At 34.9% G+C, this 18,720-nt stretch overlaps 1 protein-coding gene across 3 annotated transcripts in view; it reads right to left on the reverse strand.

The window, feature by feature from the left end:
• The window catches only part of Elp1 (elongator complex protein 1), an 89,287-nt gene that overhangs the window by 11,714 nt on the left and 58,853 nt on the right, over window positions 1–18,720 (reverse strand). For 2 of the 3 annotated variants that reach the window (XM_069839676.1, XM_069839677.1), the window contains exons 12-14: window positions 14,125–14,276; window positions 8,403–8,493; window positions 7,036–7,157 (exon numbers count right to left, since the gene is read on the reverse strand). In XM_069839676.1, the coding sequence (XP_069695777.1) occupies window positions 7,072–7,157; window positions 8,403–8,493; window positions 14,125–14,276 (329 nt within the window). In that variant the 3' untranslated portion in view covers window positions 7,036–7,071. Of the gene's footprint in view, window positions 1–4,006; window positions 4,142–7,035; window positions 7,158–8,402; window positions 8,494–14,124; window positions 14,277–18,720 lie in introns of those variants that run through there. The other variant, XM_069839675.1, reaches the window with a different exon arrangement.

An 18,720-nucleotide genomic window follows, 5' to 3' on the forward strand; every position in this document is an offset into this window, starting at 1 on the left:
AGCACGAGAACTGGCCTCCTCAGCAACCTACCATGCTTGTCCATCAGGGCCTGGGAGATGGTTAGATCTTGAGGGCCTGCATATTGCAGCCAACTGGTCCAGTCTTTAAAGAGAAGGCTTTAAGTAGTGATTGAAGCAGGAAACTATCACACACAGTATTATTTTTATGTTATTTTTTTTTAATTGGTTATTTTACGAAGCTTTTTAACTGATATGGTTATATAGATGAAGGTGATAATGCCAGTGAAATGAATCCAGGGTCAAGTGTCGAAAATTACCCAGCATTTGCTCTTAATGGGTTCAGGGAAAACCCCGGAGAAAGCCTCAAACAGGTACCTTGCCCCAACTAGGATTTGTATTTATTTATTTTTTCTTTTAGTAGGTTGTTTTACGACACTTTATCAACATCTTATGTTATTTTGTGTCTGAATGAGATGAAGGGGATAATGCCGGTGAAATGAGTCCGGGGTCCAGCACCGAAAGTTACCCAGCATTTGCTCATGTTGGGTTGATGGAAAACCCCAGAAAAAACCTCCACCAGATAACTTGCCCCGACCAGGAATCGAACCCAGACCACCTGGTTTCGCGGCCAAACGCGCTGTTACTCCACAGGTGTGGACTGTATTTGTTATTGTTCTGTGTGTAGTTTGTTTTTACTTTTAAGGTATTTTCTGCCTCGAGGTACAATATTTTAGTTACTATTTTCTCTTTTGTATTTGACATAACCCCCATGAAATCCACAAAACATTTTCACATTTCACTGGGTCATATTTCCAGTTTTTTAATAAAGAAGAAGGAAAGAAAAGGAGGTACTGAGACTCGAACACTTCACAAGTTTGTTTTATGCTATCACATTGGTCTTCTAACAACTTGCATCATGAGAACTGATGTAAAAATGCTGTCACAAGTACATAAGTAAAACTGCTTCTCATTAGAAATACATTACATATACTGGTAAGGTAAGAAGCAGCTTACCAGTGTGAATCATGCTTGTCTAGTGAAGTATTCCAATTAGAAAACAGAATTTGTTCGATCGGCAAGTTTTCTGTCCTAAGCTCTAAATAAATAATGCTCTCACCTTGTGACCCAATGCTAATGAGAGAGAGAGAGAAAGAGGGAGTGAAGAAGGGAGGGACGGAAGGAGAGAGGGGGGGAAGAGAGAGAGCAGAAATACAAGGAACTGGGTTCGATCCCCGGTGCTGGAGTGAGTTTTTCTCCTCTAATATCAATTGCTACTAAAAAGATGCTCTTTAGGACAGATAATTCTTAGGCATTTATAGGATTTTATGGTTCATTTAGGCATTTTATATCCTATAGAATTTTAATAGGGGGATTCTGTATACATGAAACATATATCTAGGACGTAGCAAACAAAATAGGTACGGAACTACAAACAAATACTCTACAATGATAATACCGGAAAGTTCATGGTAAAAGTGGCGAATGACTCACCAGTGCTATCTAGCGGCAGGGATTGTAGGCAGCGAGGATGACGTGACGAATGGCGCGTTGAACTCTGATATGAGCTTTGTTCTTCAACAAACACATAATGTCCTAAGGATTATTCTCATTATAGTTCTAGCCTATCCAATGTCAGTTAAATGTGGAAATGTTTGTTCTATGTTTTGTAAAAACTATGCCTAGCAAAATATGTTATATCTTTCTTCAGATTTCTAAAAGATAGAGATTGGGAGTATTCATGTAAACACCAGTAGAATATTACTTTTCTGTTATAAGATAATGATGATTATATTATTATTATTATTATTATTATTATTATTATTATTATTATTATTATTACTACTGTTTCTACTACTGGTACTACAGTTATTTGCTTTTGTCTTTTAGGTGTGCCAAGCTCATATAGACAGAAGGTATTTAATGAGGTTTAATAGGGTGCGGTCAGCTACTATCGCTATTCGCTAAACCTCTTTAAAAAACAAAACACAAACAATATCATAACCATAATGCGAGCACTAACTAAAAACGCTGTCAACAGTTCTAGACGAAACGTTTAAAATTAGAGAGATAGAATATATTATGTACAAAAATCACAAAATATTTTCAGATCACTTTTGATTATCGGACTTCAATAACCATAATTCGAAACATTAGGAGTAAGGAAAAATAGAGTGTAATACATTGGAAAAGTATACCGAAGTTTCAAATCAGTCGTAGGGCTGTTAATTTTTAATACTCTGTTTTTAATAAGAGAGTGAAGATAATAGATTTTCCTCCACTGAATTTAACAGCTCCTTCTTCCGAAAATATGAGTCAAAATCAAAGCATAATGAAAGAATCGTGAATGTCCCAAATAAACATATTAGATCTTGCATCGAGGAAGCTACGGGTTTTCTTATATTAGACAGAAACGACAGACCATACTCCTCCATCGTATAATTAGATAGTGCATTAGCAATGACATATTCTCTGTGTTAACTGAAACAGTTACTAAACTGCATAAATCTACTTTAAATTGTTCATATAAAACACAATTTCTTTATAGTTTCTCGGTATAAAAAATTGAAATTCTTTACTTTTTTAAATCCAAATAGTGTGTCTTGAGATGCGTAACAAAAATGTGTATTGTTGATTTTATAAAGAAAGTGGACTCCTGCTTTTTCATAATAAGTGATTCAGGTAGTTATTCGGACAAATAATTCGCCTAGTCCTACATTTTAAAGTCATTATTAATATTTCACTAAATTAAGATCATTTTTTACGATGCAAGAAATCCTAAAAAATAAAAAATGGCTCAAGTGGAAATGACAGCTCTGAACACAGCATGTCCAAATGCCGATTTAATTAAAATTGTTCAAGATGATGAATTCATTAGTCACAAGTGTACTTAAAAAGAAGGAAATGGGGAAACGATATTCCAGTTACGATAAAAGTTTTGCTGCAACATTCCATTAATGTTCACCTCAAGGCTAAAGATTTCTAAGAATTAAATTATATTTACCAACAGTCAGATCTCTCAAAAATTGACTTCACGAATTTGGTGTAGGCCTGGTATAAATCGTACCATTCTGCAATGAATTATTAAAAATAATATCCGATATTCTACCACTGAGTGAAAAAGTTGTAACTATTATTGTTGAAGATAAAAGGTCTTTGAAGGAAAACAACTTATAATGCTAAAACAGACACTTTCAGAGATTCGTTGAATTAGATATAGATAGGCCTGATCAACAAACTTCAACCGATGTAAAAATTTCAGAAGTACCATTCGCAAATCAAGCACTGGTGTTCATTATTCGAGGAATGTGCAAACTTTTAAAGCAAACTACGTATAATTTATTTTCTATCAAAAGGTACCATGCCTGGAGAGATTTTAAAATCACATCTGCCTGATGTAAAAAATAAAATACAAAATACAGGCTTCATCCCTAAAGCAGCGACTGTGCCAGTATCTTCACTGACAAACATTTCAATGTGTTACATCAAAAATAAAATGGATAACCATTAGCCAAGGAACGAAATACGCGATGTATGAAAGTTTCTGAAGTCATGCACAACTAAATCATTTGAAAATACGAGAATTGTCTCATATTTTCATTTCTATTCCAATAACTTTGTAACTTCTTATTAATTTAAAATGTTATGAACCTTGTGACTCTAAATAAAACTATTGATTTGCATTTTTTATTGACATGAAATGCACACCTCTCCGTTTTTCCTCACGTAACCTAGCACGCCGCAAGGAGTGTATAAACAATCCAAGCCGCTAGATAGCAGCACAGTCACTTTTCGCCGCCACTTGCAATACTAAAAGGCAAGCTTTCCAGTATTATTGTTATAGAATATTTGCTACAAATCCTTCCCCAGTAATAAGTGACTAGTTCTGGCTTTTGTTAAAATGTTTAAATATGTCTTGAAATGTTCTTTTGTATGGTCTGTAAAACTTTTTTTCAGTCAGAAGAGAGCCAATTGCTGTTCCACAGGTTTATAAACTGAGAGTAGATTGAAGTAAAGGCATTGCATAAAGATACATTGTATTGCCAGATAATAATCACTATATTTAATAAGATAAATTATTCTTTATACTGTCTGAAAAATCATAACATACATCATATTCTTTACATTATTCTCTCAAAATATCAACAGATCATGTGTGTACTTCTTCCATGGTGCATAACATCTGTAAGAGAAGAAGAGCAGAGTTCTAGAAAGACAGACAGTTCTTGATACTGAATGACCATGTTTAAAATAAACTACTGTAATTTTCCAATATGTTAATGACTAATACTGTCATTAACCCCTTGCTGTTATTAATGTCGAATTTAGGCATCTTGTAGTTCATACAGGATGTTGCAAACTCCATACTCAAACTTCTAGGGAAGGTAAAGGAGCCCAAAACAAATATTTTTTGTTATATAACCATAGGCTGGAAAGCAATAGTTACGTCAACCGTCACCTTCGAACACAGAGATTGCTGACAAACATTGAGAGTGTGGTAATCATTTAAAATGGTTTTGGTGACATTTTGTTTATAGGTACTGATCAAACATGCGGCCTCCTGCTTCAATACATGATGTACGTGATAATGCGTCTCTCATATATTGAAATTCTCCATGTTGTTGTTGTAAGTGATCGGCATCTACAAGAATCCAAGCAACGAAGTCCTCCTCTGACACAATTGGCGTTTCATACACTAAACTCTTTAAATGTCCCCACACAAAAAAATCGAGTGGGGTAAAGTCAGGAGAACAAGCAGGTCATGCAATGGGCCCACCCCAGCCAATCCAATGTTGTTGTTGTTGTTTTCTAATGCCAGGCATTTGACAATAAAGTCATTTGACCTCTTGCACTCCAATATTTTTCAAAGATATTATCATGGCCAGCCACTGAAGCACAGATTTTGAGGTGTTCCGAATCCATTTCTTGGTTTGAGTTGCACAATGGACAGTTAGGGGACTGATATATTCCAATTCTACGCACGTGTTTAGCCAAACAATCATGGCCTGTTGCCAATCTAAATGCAGCTACAGACGATTTTCGTGGTAAATCGGGAATTAACTGTGGATTTTGATGCAGAGAGTTCCATTTTTTCCCTTGAGATTGTGTTATCAAATTGTGTTTGTTGAAGTCTAAGTATGTAGATTTAATAAATCTTTTCACAGAGTAATACATAGATTTAGTAACAGGTCTGTAAGTAGCAGTGCTGCCCTTCTTTGCTAAAGCATCCGCATTCTCGTTTCCCAGGATTCCACAATGGGATGGTATCCATTGGAATACAATTCTTTTATTGAGTGATATTAATTGAGAGAGCATTTTAGTTATTTCTGCTGTTTGAGATGAAGGTGTGTGTTTAGAGACTATTGATAGAATAGCTGCTTTGGAGTCTGACAATATAACTGCATTCCTAAATTTATTGATGTGGCATAGAAGATTCCTGAGACTTTCACTTATTGCAATGATTTCTCCATCAAAACCTGTTGTTCCATACCCAAGAGATCTATAAAGTGAGAAGAGACAGCACGTAACACCTGCACCGGCACCTTGTTCTCTGGAGATCAAGGATCCATCAGTGTATAAATGAAGCCAGTTTTGTGGAGGGTACCTAATATTAATTGTCTCTAAAGACAACTGTTTTAGTATTTCAGTGTTTACTTCTGATTTTAGTATTTCTTCTGTTAAATTTAGATTATATTCTATATTTAATAGAGTTAAAGGGTTTGGTTTAATTTGTAGGTTTTCTTTTAAATTCGGGATGTTGATTTTCTGTTTTAATCCTTGAACAATGGATATGAAACTTTGAGTTTTCAATCTACAGAGAGGACTGTATGAATGCCAATTGTTTCCTGGTAATCTGATAAGTTTTTCATATTGAATCAGTGCTTTTTCTTCTATTGTCATTTTGATACTGTTAATATTAGTGAGGAATCTCATAGAATCTATTGGAGTTGTTTTGATTCCACCAGTAATGAGTCTGAGAGCTTGGTTTTGAACATATTTTATTTCGTTTATGAAAGGTGAAGTAATTAAAATTTCTCCGCAGTATGTCAGCACTGGCTGTATAAACATTTTGTATGTAGTGTTCAAAGTATTCCTAGAGCATCCCCATTTCTTTCCTGCCAATCCAATGTTCACCGAATGTTCCATGTAAAAGTGTGTGCAGCCTGCTAATTGTGATGTGCAAAGATGCTTGTTTCTACTCAGCAATGCTTTCGAAGGTGACGACTGATGTAACTATTGGTTTCTGACCTATGGTTATTTAACGAAAAATCTTTATTTTGGGCTTTTCTACTATCTCTGTAAGTTTGAATATGGAGTTTTGCAACACCCTGTATAATAATTTGTACGTTGAGAAATGTAATGACTGAGCAAAAGGATAGTAATTAATGTAGTCTTTAATTTTATGTGAAACTGAGACCACAAGATTTGCTTAAAATGTTTAATTTTTTATTGTACTCATATTTTTTTATTAAAACTGTAAAAAGAGGTCCCAATGCAGTCACCTAAAACCCCATCTGTATCCATACATGCCGTTATACTGAATGTTTCACATTAAACCGTCCAATTCTTTACTACAGGCTTCAATAATTGACTGCAGTCGTTGAGCTTCAAATCCATGATCTTTAGTATGATATGTTGGCCAGACATATCTTCATGTGCTTCTGACGGCATTGCTATGAACCCAACACCAGATGACACATTACAACTAAATCAATTTAAGAATTGTATGTGAAAGTGGCTCTATTAGCTAACAACAAAAGGGTTAAATTCACATTATATTAACATCACAGTATATTGTCTTATCTTCCATACATGCTATTTCAGAGAAAAGAAAGTCACTCCAAGTCTTCCTAAAAAGTAACAATTCATTGGAAGTAATTTTCCAGAAGTAAAATAATGCTAAAGGATGCATTTATGACTTGGACACAATATCCAAAGCGATGAAGTTTATATTATCATATATTTGTAGACTATGAAATATCCTGAAGTGTAACAGATCTGCAATTCTCCAGTCAAAGATCACTTACTTATTCACTCTCTGTACAATCTAATTAGTAACTCATGCGTATAAAGTACCTTCTAATCTTCTTTGCAGTAAAGAATCCAAAGTTATCAGACATCACCTCTTCCAGATGAATCTAGCATGTTGATTTTCCAATTAATATTCCTATTCTGTGGTGGAAATCTAATGGTGGGCTCTGTATAAAAAAGAATCTGCTATAAAAATTTATTTTTAAATGATGAGTTTCCAATAAGATTAATAAACTTCACAAAATAGAGTATGTTCCAAAGTTAATTTTTTATATATCTATATGATATAAATAAATAATAATTTCCAACAAACATTGCTCCATATAATGGTAACAATATTAAGATAATTTTACTGCCTTGCTATTTAAGGGGAGAGGATGGTATTTTTTAAAATTTTTTTCCTATTTGGTGTAAAATATTAATTTTTTGTTTTTAGAGAGCTCATAGCTGTGGCAACTCAACCAAATATAATTATTTTGAAAAAAAAAAAAAATTATTTGGGGGCCAAAATTTGAAAAAAAAAAAAAAAAAAAAAAATCCCAATGCAGGATTGTACTAAATCCGATATATCTAAACCGTTTTTAAAGATAGATTCAAAAAGTTTTTTGCAATGTATTTGCAAAAGCATGTTCTACAAACTGTCTGTAACAGAATTTTGATATTAGTCCCTACGTTTGTAAAATAAACAATTAAAATTTAATAACAATTTTCTGATTTCCTTTCTTGCAAACAAACGGACGTATTTTTAAAATGAAATAAATTAACAAAATTCTGTTACAGAGAAAAGTTTCCTAATAGTCTAAAGAATGTGTGCTCTAAATTTCATGCATGTATCTTTAATAGTTCAGAAATTATATCCATTTTTGTCTGGCAATGTAGCAAAAAAATGAAGTTACTGGAAACCGATAAAAGTGGGTGTGTGATTTAAAAATCCATAGCGCAGGACGTTTAAAAATGACTTCTCAACATCCGATAAGGGCACAAATACCCACAAAATGTTATGGAATGCATTCCACACATCAAAGGGTATTTAAAAAAAAAAAAAAAATTTGAAAATGTAATTTACCGGAAACAACAATAAAAGTGGGCGAGTGATTTAAAAATCCATAAGTTTAAAAATGGCGACTCAACATCCGATAAGGGCACAAATACCCACAAAATGTTATGCTATGCATTCCACACATATCACAGAGTATTTTAAATATATATATATATATATATTTTCTTTAATTTATTCATATTTCACCAAAAAATACCATCCTCTCCCCTTGAGAATTCAAACTATTCTCACTGCAATTACTAAGCATATAGCACTGAATAATGTGAATTCTGATCAATAATCCTCTTCCCTCTCCTCTCCCTTTGCTTTTTTATTTCATTCCACAATTCCTTAAATAAATTTCTCCACTTACCTAAAAGTGCAAGACCTGGATTTACTATGGATTGGGAGTGATACTTCAGTTTGGAGGTTATATTATTAACTGTAGAATCAGGCCCAAATTCCTGAAATATGAAATTTAAAATGTAAACCTTATCATTAAACCATTCATTCATTCTCTTGCATTCCAGAATCCCTCCAAAATTCTTTTTGAGAATGGCTGGACATTTAATTTAAAAAATCGGCATATTGGAAACACGCAACAAATGCTTATAGTTCAACACCAATATACCATTTGTAGCATATGTACTGCTTGCTGCACATTCTTTGATGCTGTCTGCCCACTTTTCAAAGTGAAGTTTGTACTTGTTTAGTTATGGACACCATCAAATAGTTAACAGTGATGAGTGGCATTAAGAATTATATGCAGAGAAGTCCTTATAGCACAGTCTAGTATATACAGTCACGAAGCTCAATACGTAGGGAATATGCATCCATAGATAGTTGCTAACCACTAGGATTGCTACTATAGCGTCATCACATACAATGTGAAACAGTACCGGCACAGCCTATTGTTCCTAGTATCCTCATCAACTTAAGTTTCGTGACTGTATATACTAGACTATGCTTATAGTATACATGCTAATATGCACTAAAAATTCCAAAAATATGCACTAATATAAAAAATCTGGTATACTAACAATGTTGGAGGTTGTTGGAAAGCTCAAAACACTGTTCGTATAATAGAAAATGTTCAAATTATAGGGTTTAAAAAAAGAAAACAATTAGTTAACTTAATATATTCATGCTTTGCTCTAGAGTAAGTCATTAGGAAAGTCCAGGATAACAGAGAGGGTTTGGAATTGAACGGGTTACATCAGCTGCTTGTCTATGCAGATAATGTGAATATGTTAGGAGAAAATCCACAAACAATTAGGGAAAATAGGGGAAATTTACTTGAAGCAAGTAAAGAGATAGGTTTGGAAGTAAATCCCGAAGAGACAAAGTATATGATTATGTCTCATGACGAGAATATTGTACGAAATGGAAATATAAAAACTGGAAATTTAATCCTTTGAAGAGGTGGAAAAATTCAAATAACTGGAAGCAACAGTAACAAATATAAATGATACTCGGGAGGAAATTAAACACAGAATAAATATGAGAAATGCCTGTTATTATTTGGCTGAGAAGCTTTTATCTTCCAGTCTGTTGTCAAAAAATCTGAAAGTTAGAATTTATAAAACAGTTATATTACCAGTTGTTCTTTATGGTTGTGAAACTTGGACTCTCACTTTGACAGATGAACAGAGGTTAAGGGTGTTTGAGAATAAAATGCTTAGGAAAATATTTGGGATTAAGAGGGATGAAGTTAAAGGAGAATGGAGAAAGTTACACAACATAGAACTGCAGCATTGTATTCTTCACCTGACATAAGTAGGAACATTAAATCCAGACGTTTGAGATGGGCAGGGCATGTAGCACATATGGGCAAATCCAGAAATGCATATAGAGTATTAGTTGGGAGGCCAGAGGGAAAAAGATCTTTGGGGAGGCCGAGACATAGATGGGAAGATATTAAAATGGATTTGAGGGAGGTGGGATATGATGACAGAGACTGGATTAATCTTGCTCAGAATAGAACCAATGGTGAGCTTATGTGAGGGCGGCAATGAACCTTAAAAGCCAGTAAGTAAGTAATATCATTCATGCAGAGGTGACAGACTGTACAGCTTCATCCACAGTGTTGTGTTGAGTCGACATTGGAGTACTGCAACAGTGTGGACCTGTATGCGTCAACGGTTCGTCGCCATCTTTTGAGGGCTGGACTAGGACTAGCATGCCGTTGTGTCAGCTTCCATTGTCCAGAAACCACCAACGCCTCAGACAGCATTGGGCACGTGAATGCCGTCACTGTGTGCTGAGTGGCAAAATGTAGTGTTTTCGGACGAATCCTGCTTCAACTTGTCCTACAATGATGGCTGCATACGTGTTAGACTCTACAGTGGTGAATGCAATCTGAGAGCCTGCATTGTTGAGCGGCACAGCGGACCAAAGCCTAGTGTGATGGTTTGGGGCGCCATTGGATACAATATGCGATCTCGCCTCCTACGTATTCATGACAATCTGAACAGCAACTGCTACATTAGGGAGGTTTTAGAGCCCGAGGTACTGCCCCTCCTTCAGGCAACTCCACACACCATATTTCAGCAGGACAATGCCCGGTCACATGTGGTGAAGATTGTGCAAGTCTTCTTCGAAGAATGAGGGGATCACTGTTTCCTTGACTTGCACATTTGCCAGACATGTCACCCATCGAACATATCTGGGATATGGTTGGTCGGCAACTTGTTTGTCATGATCCTCCAGCACCCATTCTTGATGCTTTGTGGACACGCATACAAACTGCGTGGAGAGAGATTCCCCAGGAACATATCCAGGCCCTCTTTGATTCCATGTCGCGATGCTTAGAAGCTCTGATTGCAGCGCATGGAGGCTTCACACCATATTGAAAACTCACGGTCACAGATGAGGTACAGTTTTGTAATTCTAATCATTTGTGTATTGTTATGTACTTAATCTGTGGCATAAATTTAATTTCAGTCACATATATCCTTCTTAATGTTGCAATTTTCACAAACATTAGTATATATTACTAACACGAAGGACCGACAACAGTGGAAATTAATCACAAAGTGACTTGCAACCTAAACAGTGACTAGTGAACAGTGGACCCTTCAGTGTCAACCCAGACAGCATCCCGAACTATTACATTACAAAAGTGACCATAATTCTCGGAGTGGCTAACTGGGAACTGCTTGACAAGCCACTCTGCATAGTCAGGAGGCCCTTGCCCTTCACAGAATTTCGTGGCTAATTCTTAACTAACACCAGTAATGGCAACTGACTATATTGCCAACTTTACAGTTCACATCCATTAAAACATGACTATGAATGTATAAAAATCTAAATAAGGATACATCATAGCATCGTGACAATATTCGGGACAAATTGGCATCCCGAAATGCCTTCAGAAAAATCCGGGACAGGGGGTCTAAATTCGGGACTGTCCTGGAAAAATCGGGATGGATTTAAATTCATATTCCATAATTATTTCTCATTGGGTTAATTGTTACTTATGTAATTGAACTGTTAGTAGGAACAATACTGTAAGTTACAAACTTTTTAATTGACGGTTTCCAATGTAACACTGTTGTATGCGATGTTCCCTTGCTACACTCTTTGTCATATAGTGCCTGCCCATTCTATAAGTGAAAATTTTCGACTCAAAAGTTTGCTTCCCTGGACCAACGTGTATTGTAGATACAAAATAGCTGTGCCTTTAGTCAGTAGTTAGGATTTCGAAGAGAGCTGAGGGTGGGGGGAACAGTGAAAGGGGATGGTCTGTTGAAGATATGGTCCCATTAGAAAATAACGGATCGGATCAGTTCAGTTCAGTTCAGTTCAGTTGCCTTAAGGCAGTCAGTGGAGGTTCTAATAAACACTGTTCAAATATTATTGAATTTAAAACAGTGTGTATGCATGTGGGTATTTATGTTTTGTTGTTTACGACAAACAAAATGAACCAACAAACGAACTAACAAACAAACAGACAGGATGGAACAGTCAGTCAGGACGAGATAGACAGGGCAGATGGAGTGGATCAGGACGGGATGGGGCAGGCGGACAGAGAGACAGACAAACAAACACATAAATAAATAAATGTGGTGAAGTTCTATCACTGATTTTAAAATAGTGTATATGTGTGTGGAAGTTACTGTTTTGTTGTTTGAAACACAAAAATGATTTAATAAATAAATGTGAAGTGTTATTACTCATTATAAAACAATGTGTATGCGTGTGGGTGTTTGTTTAGGCTTTGTTACAAACAAACAACAAATAGACACACAGACAGACAAAACAAACTACGTACATTTCAAATCTAACAACTTTGGAAAATATACGCAGAAAAATAGTAAGTTTTTTGCTCAAGAGGTGTAATATATATGATATGCTACTTTACATAAAATTAACCTGATGAAAAAAAAGTTTCATCAAAATTTCTGAAGATTTACCACTCCATTAACATGATGCTGCAACTTCTACCACCACTAATAAGCATTTACAGGCTATGTAAGTTTTCTGCTGCTGATTTCATAATTTGAACAAATCATGTGTAATTAAACAATAAATCTTTCATTTACAAAATCATACATCATAACATTAAAGTACCGGTATTAAATATTTAAGAGACATTAAGTAAAACATATCACTATAGTAGATATAAAAATATGCCAGAAATATTCAACATTCACCACGAAAAATTGAAGTTAGCACTTTTCTGCACAGAAAATGGCCACAACCGCCAAGGTCGATGACAAATTTCTCATTGAAGACATGACACCAAAAACCATGTGTTACTAAATACAAGGGGTATAAATATCATGACAATTGACAGATCACTGTCGCCTATCTCATCATAGACATCACTTATGATCCCATGTGTAGTTCATGTGGGAAGAAAGACACTTCTCTACAAATTCTGCTCCAGTATCCTGTATTGAGATCAAATATACATACCATATGAAATGTTATTTGATTCTTCAGGATTTAAAGAGGATTATAGAGGTTTATACTAGCCTGTCAGTTGCTTATGTATTATAGATGGGGTTAAGGTGACCAGATGTCCTCTTTTGTCCGGACAGGCACTCCTTTTTAGGCCTCTGTCCGGGGTCTGGGCGGATTTTTTAAAAAATCAAGAAATGTCCTCCTTTTCGTAACTTGTATGTGTGATATTTTGAAATTATCTGATTTGACGTCTTTTTCAAGTAATTTTCCTGTAGGTGGCAGCAGCATCGACAGAATATACTCTTTGCCAACGATCATAACACTCTTTGCATACAAAGTAAAATTAAAGTCACATTTAGTGCGGTTTTTTTTTAAGTATTTTGATAATAATTATAGTTCCCTTGGCTTTCATATGTAGTTAACTGTAAAATCATTTTATATTATTAAGTTTTATCATAAGTATACTGTAATAAAATAAATACTGACATAATTTTAAGTATAATATAGGCCTAAGCTTAAATCTAAATAGGGTAGATATTTTCTGTCCTCTTTAATAATTTAGTTTCCTTGACTTTCATATGTAGCTAACTGTAAAAGCATTATTATTAAGTTTTATCATGATTATTTTTCTAATATTAACATACTTTTAAGTATGATATAAGCCTAAATCTGTACTGTAAATATTTTGTAAGAAAATACATATTGACGTAATTTATAATATAATATAGTCCTAAGCCTAAATCTAAGTATATAGTTTCTCTCCTCTTTTTTCGAACAATGTCTTCCTTTTTGAAGCTTTGTGTCCTCTTTTCTATCGATGTGAATCTGGTCACCCTAGATGGGGTGCTCAATATATCAAATTAACAAGCCTATCAGGACAATATTATACTGGCCACTCTCGAGAAGAAACGAAAAAGAAAATCATAACTGCTTCAATAAACACCTGAAAAGAGCTGTGACGCAACAAGAAATGGATGGTAATTTGTGCAAGAGACACCCTGTCGAACATGAGCACATGCTCCACTGTAGACAAGTGGACCCAAGAAAGAAATGAGGAGATTTAGCCAGCACAAGAATTAACTGTGTAGACCAAATTCCAACCACTTGTTAAAAAAAAAAAACAAAATAAAAAAGTAGCTATTCCTTACATTCTAATTAAGGATTATAAAAAAAAAAAAAATTCTCACCATTTGCGGCTGTACCAACAGGTCTGATGTCCATATTTCTTCTTTAGAACTATCCATAAGTGAAATCAGATCTGAAAGAAGGTTTTGTAATCTTGCTGCTTCCTTATCGTTTTCAAATCTTATTAGAATTCTGCACAAGCAGTGCACCTCATCTGTAACAAAAGCCACTGGTTTATCAAATGACCTACAATGAATGTAACAAATAATATATTAGAGTCGAGAGAGCATATATACGTAGACAAATGAAGTTCATTTATACAAGAATGACAAAGCGATATGTTTCAGACATTGCAATCTACTCACCATAGAACACAAAAGTAACAAAAGTCGTCCAAGTCTGTGAGATGAAAAAATAATAAGACTAAGACATACACTATAATTTAGTACTACATAATTATGCAAAGCCCAGTTCCACACTCAGAAGCTGTGTCCCTGTAACATCTTGTAACAATGGTGGCAGACAAGCATATGTTGCACTTTAAGAAAGAAACTGAGTTTGAAAGTACTAGTATATTTTGTACATTTGTATATTTTGAAATCAAAATCTAATTTAAGTTATTCTCTACATCTATTTATATAACCCCAAAACGTTTCACTTTCATATCATCAATACAGCATTAATATGTATAATTAATGAAAAATAGTCACATCATGACATTAACTACAATAATATTTCAATTCTAGGCCTAGGGGTTCATTTCCCTTTCCTTCCTCCTCTTTCTACTTTTCTGCTCCTAGTGCTGACCTGCTATGGCACTAAAATCGTCCTCCAGTGACTTAAGGAGGGAAAGCTGGTGATCAACAAGATCTCCCAGCTAGGTCCAATGGACCCGTCGACCAACAGCAGGTGTGGTCCTCCAGACATTCTGGGGGTTGTGTGTGAATGAAGTAGCCACCAAAACGTTAAACTATGGTGTTCACTTAAATCGGCTACAACTTGCCATTTAACTGCTCCACTCTCTGCATCAAAATCCACAGTTAATTCCCGATTTACCACGAAAATCGTCTGTAGCTGCATTTAGATTGGCAACAGGCCATGATTGTTTGGCTAAACACCTGCATAGAATTGGAATATATCAGTCCCCTAACTGCCCATTGTGCAACTCAAACCAAGAAATGGATTCGGAATACCTCAAAATCTGTGCTTCAGTGGCTGGTCATGATAATATCTTTGAAAAATATTGGAGTGCAAGAGGTCAAATGACTTTATTGTCAAACGCCTGGCATTAGAAAACAACAATATATTTTGTACACTATTTATTTGTGAAATACCACACATTTACAATTTTGCATTGTAATGTTTCATGCACACATGAACATTACTTCAAAATAAAAAAAAAATAAATAAAAATACTATGACAACACAAAAACAGAAGACAGAAGCTTACTGGCTAAAGCAGTTTATCTTACATTCTTCTTACTGTGGTGCATCTGGAGCAGAGTCATATCCTCCTGCTTTGATATACATTTCTGATTTCATGCTGACATATAAATTTCTCTTTTTTAATATGCTTTCCAATTTCACACATTTATGTTTCATACTATGAAATAGTATGTTCCAAGACTTCTGCTCTCTTTAGCGTATTTCATTACTATTTTCTTACTTATTTTAAACAGATTCAATTCTTAGAAAGGATACTGAACAAAGAACCAGCTCCTCTTCTCAAAAGAAGTCAATTTATATTTTAAAATGTCATACACACTTACGTTGTTTAGCAAATAAGTTCTGACGGTCACTATTTAAACTATTGAACAATATAAGCAAATTTCTTGAAACAAGAATGATAGACGAACTGATATATTCTTACATAATTACTTTAAATGTTGAAAATTATCTAAAGTTTGAGCAATCTGACAGAATCATAGATAGGAGAACGCGAATTTGATTATGCACAATGTTCAAAACATACAGAGGTGAGCCTGTCTGGAGAGAAATAAAAAATAGGTTGCAGCCACCAAATTACTCTTCAAGGAACGGCCACTCATATAAATTGAGGGAAAAAAGACGGACACTGGAAAGTTTTCTTTTCTCAATCGTACTATCAGGGACTGGAATGCTTGACCTGCAGACTTACTAAAGGCTTTACCAATAACCAAAAATGTATTTAAAAATAGACTGAAGGACTTCACTAATAGACGATAGTATATTATACACACCATTTAAAGGGTGTAATTGATGTTTTGTTATTTGAAGTGTTGTATCAGTTAAGTGTGAAGTGTGTTGTGTCAGTGAAGTGTGTTTGTGTCAGTGAAGTTTTATAGTTTATAGTGGCAGTGCAAAGTATTTGAACAGTGAAATGTTTTTGAAGTGTTAGTGAAATCAGGATAGTATCAGTGAAAAGTGTCGTAGTTCCAGTGCAGTGAGTGAGTTGACAGTGAAATGAGTGTAGTGCTGAAAGGTACTTGTGCAAGCATGAACATATCATACTCGTGGGTTTTAGTTCGTACTTAGGGTTAAGATACAATTTAGATTTACTTTAAATGTTATTTTAAGTGATCGTGCTTCATTTAATTTAGGATGTTCGTTGTTGTTGTTATTGTTATTATTATTATTATTGCTATTAATTATTATTATTATTATTATTAATTGTGTTTATTATTAATTGTCATTATATGGTTGTGAAACTTGGACTCTCACTATGAGAGAGGAACATAGGTTAAGGGTGTTTGAGAATAAAGTGCTTAGGAAAATATTTGGGGCTAAGCGGGATGAAGTTACAGGAGAATGGAGAAAGTTACACAACGCAGAACTGCACGCATTGTATTCTTCACCTGACATAATTAGGAACATTAAATCCAGACGTTTGAGATGGGCAGGGCATGTAGCACGTATGGGCGAATCCAGAAATGCATAAAGAGTGTTAGTTGGGAGACCAGAGGGAAAAAGACCTTTGGGGAGGCCGAGACGTAGATGGGAGGATAATATTAAAATGGATTTGAGGGAGGTGGGATATGATGATAGAGACTGGATTAATCTTGCACACGATAGGGACCGATGGCGGGCTTATGTGAGGGCGGCAATGAACCTTCGGGTTCCTTAAAAGCCAGTAAGTAAGTATTAATTGTCATTATTGAGTGTAATTAGTTACCACTGCCACTGGGTATTTACTCATTTGCAGTGTGAATAAATACACACATATATACACGATTTTGTTGTTGCTGTTAACTAATGCTGAGTTCTTGACAATAAAGCCATTAACTGTCTGCTCTCCAATATTTCTTACACACAGTGGGTACAGAGGAAAAGGCTCGACATCGCTGAAGATGATTCTGACCCCATTTCTTCCTGAAGACTGCACAATGGACAAAGTGTGAAGAAATAATTCCAATTTTGTTCAAGTGTTTTGACAAACAGTCATGCCATGTGAGTAATCGAAAGGATGCAACTGCATTTCATGATTTTAAAAACCTTCGAAAACTGATGGGATTCCAACACATATCTTCATATTACTTATTGATGTAATAAATACTGTTCAGAAGTGAACTTTTTGGGTATTGCACCATGCCCTGGAACTTAATGTCTCCAACTTTATATACAGAATCAGTGACATATAAATTTCTCTTTTTCAATGTGCTTTCCAATTTCACACGTATATATATCACACTATGAAATAGTGCATTCTGAACATAACATGAAACTAGGTTCATAATTTTAACATACTTCATTTCTGTCTAAAAATGATCAGTAACGATCAACATCTCGTAAGGAATTTCACACTAATTTCTACCGTGTACATCATCCTCATCACATGCATGAGTTGGTACGATGGTGTGGGAGGTGGTAAAACTCCACCTTTCTGTTTACCTCAGTATCATTATCTGAAATTCACTACAGAATTCAGGTATAAAATGTGCATGAAACGAAAGTTGATCGCAGACTTTTTCTGCAAGAAATAGTGTAGACAGTGTTCTAATAAAGATGCATTCAGTGTCTCAGTAATCAATAATCATTCAGTTGTTCATTTTATACCCTATTTAAGCCAACAATATACGTTATTTTATCGCAGGTTTACAAACAATAAAATATTGCAAGACAAGTCCATTATGATTTTACATTATTTAATATAATTGTTGTTGGCCTTGGTAGCGCTGGCCTTCTATGCTCGAGGTTGCAGATTCGATCCCGGCACAGGTCAATCGCATTTAAGTGTGTTTAAATGCGACAAGCTCATGTTGGTGGATTTACTGGCATGTAAAAAAATTCCTGCAGGACAAAATTCCGACACATTGACGACACTGATATAACCTCTGCAGTTGCGAGTGTCATTAAAGTAGCCATAATTTTGTAAGATAATTGTTAGAAATTAAATCCATAGATATTTCTCTCTTAAATTGTCTCGTGAACAGTGGGATGTCTCCATAACTCTGCTGTGTTTATTATACACCTAAATACAGTAATTTTTATGATTACCCGGTATTATCATTTTCCATATTTATCATTTTTATTCCCTGTTGCCGTAAAAAATGATGGATCAAGGTTTCTTTAATCATACGTGATATATTACTTTGAAGAGAAAAAATCAAAGAATAAATCTGAAAGATAAGAAAATATATAAATGTAACTTTTTTCAACAAGAATTCGTAAATTTATGAAGA

The sequence above is a fragment of the Periplaneta americana genome, chromosome 11 (genome assembly GCF_040183065.1).
Source record: "Periplaneta americana isolate PAMFEO1 chromosome 11, P.americana_PAMFEO1_priV1, whole genome shotgun sequence".
Lineage (NCBI taxonomy): Eukaryota > Metazoa > Arthropoda > Insecta > Blattodea > Blattidae > Periplaneta > Periplaneta americana.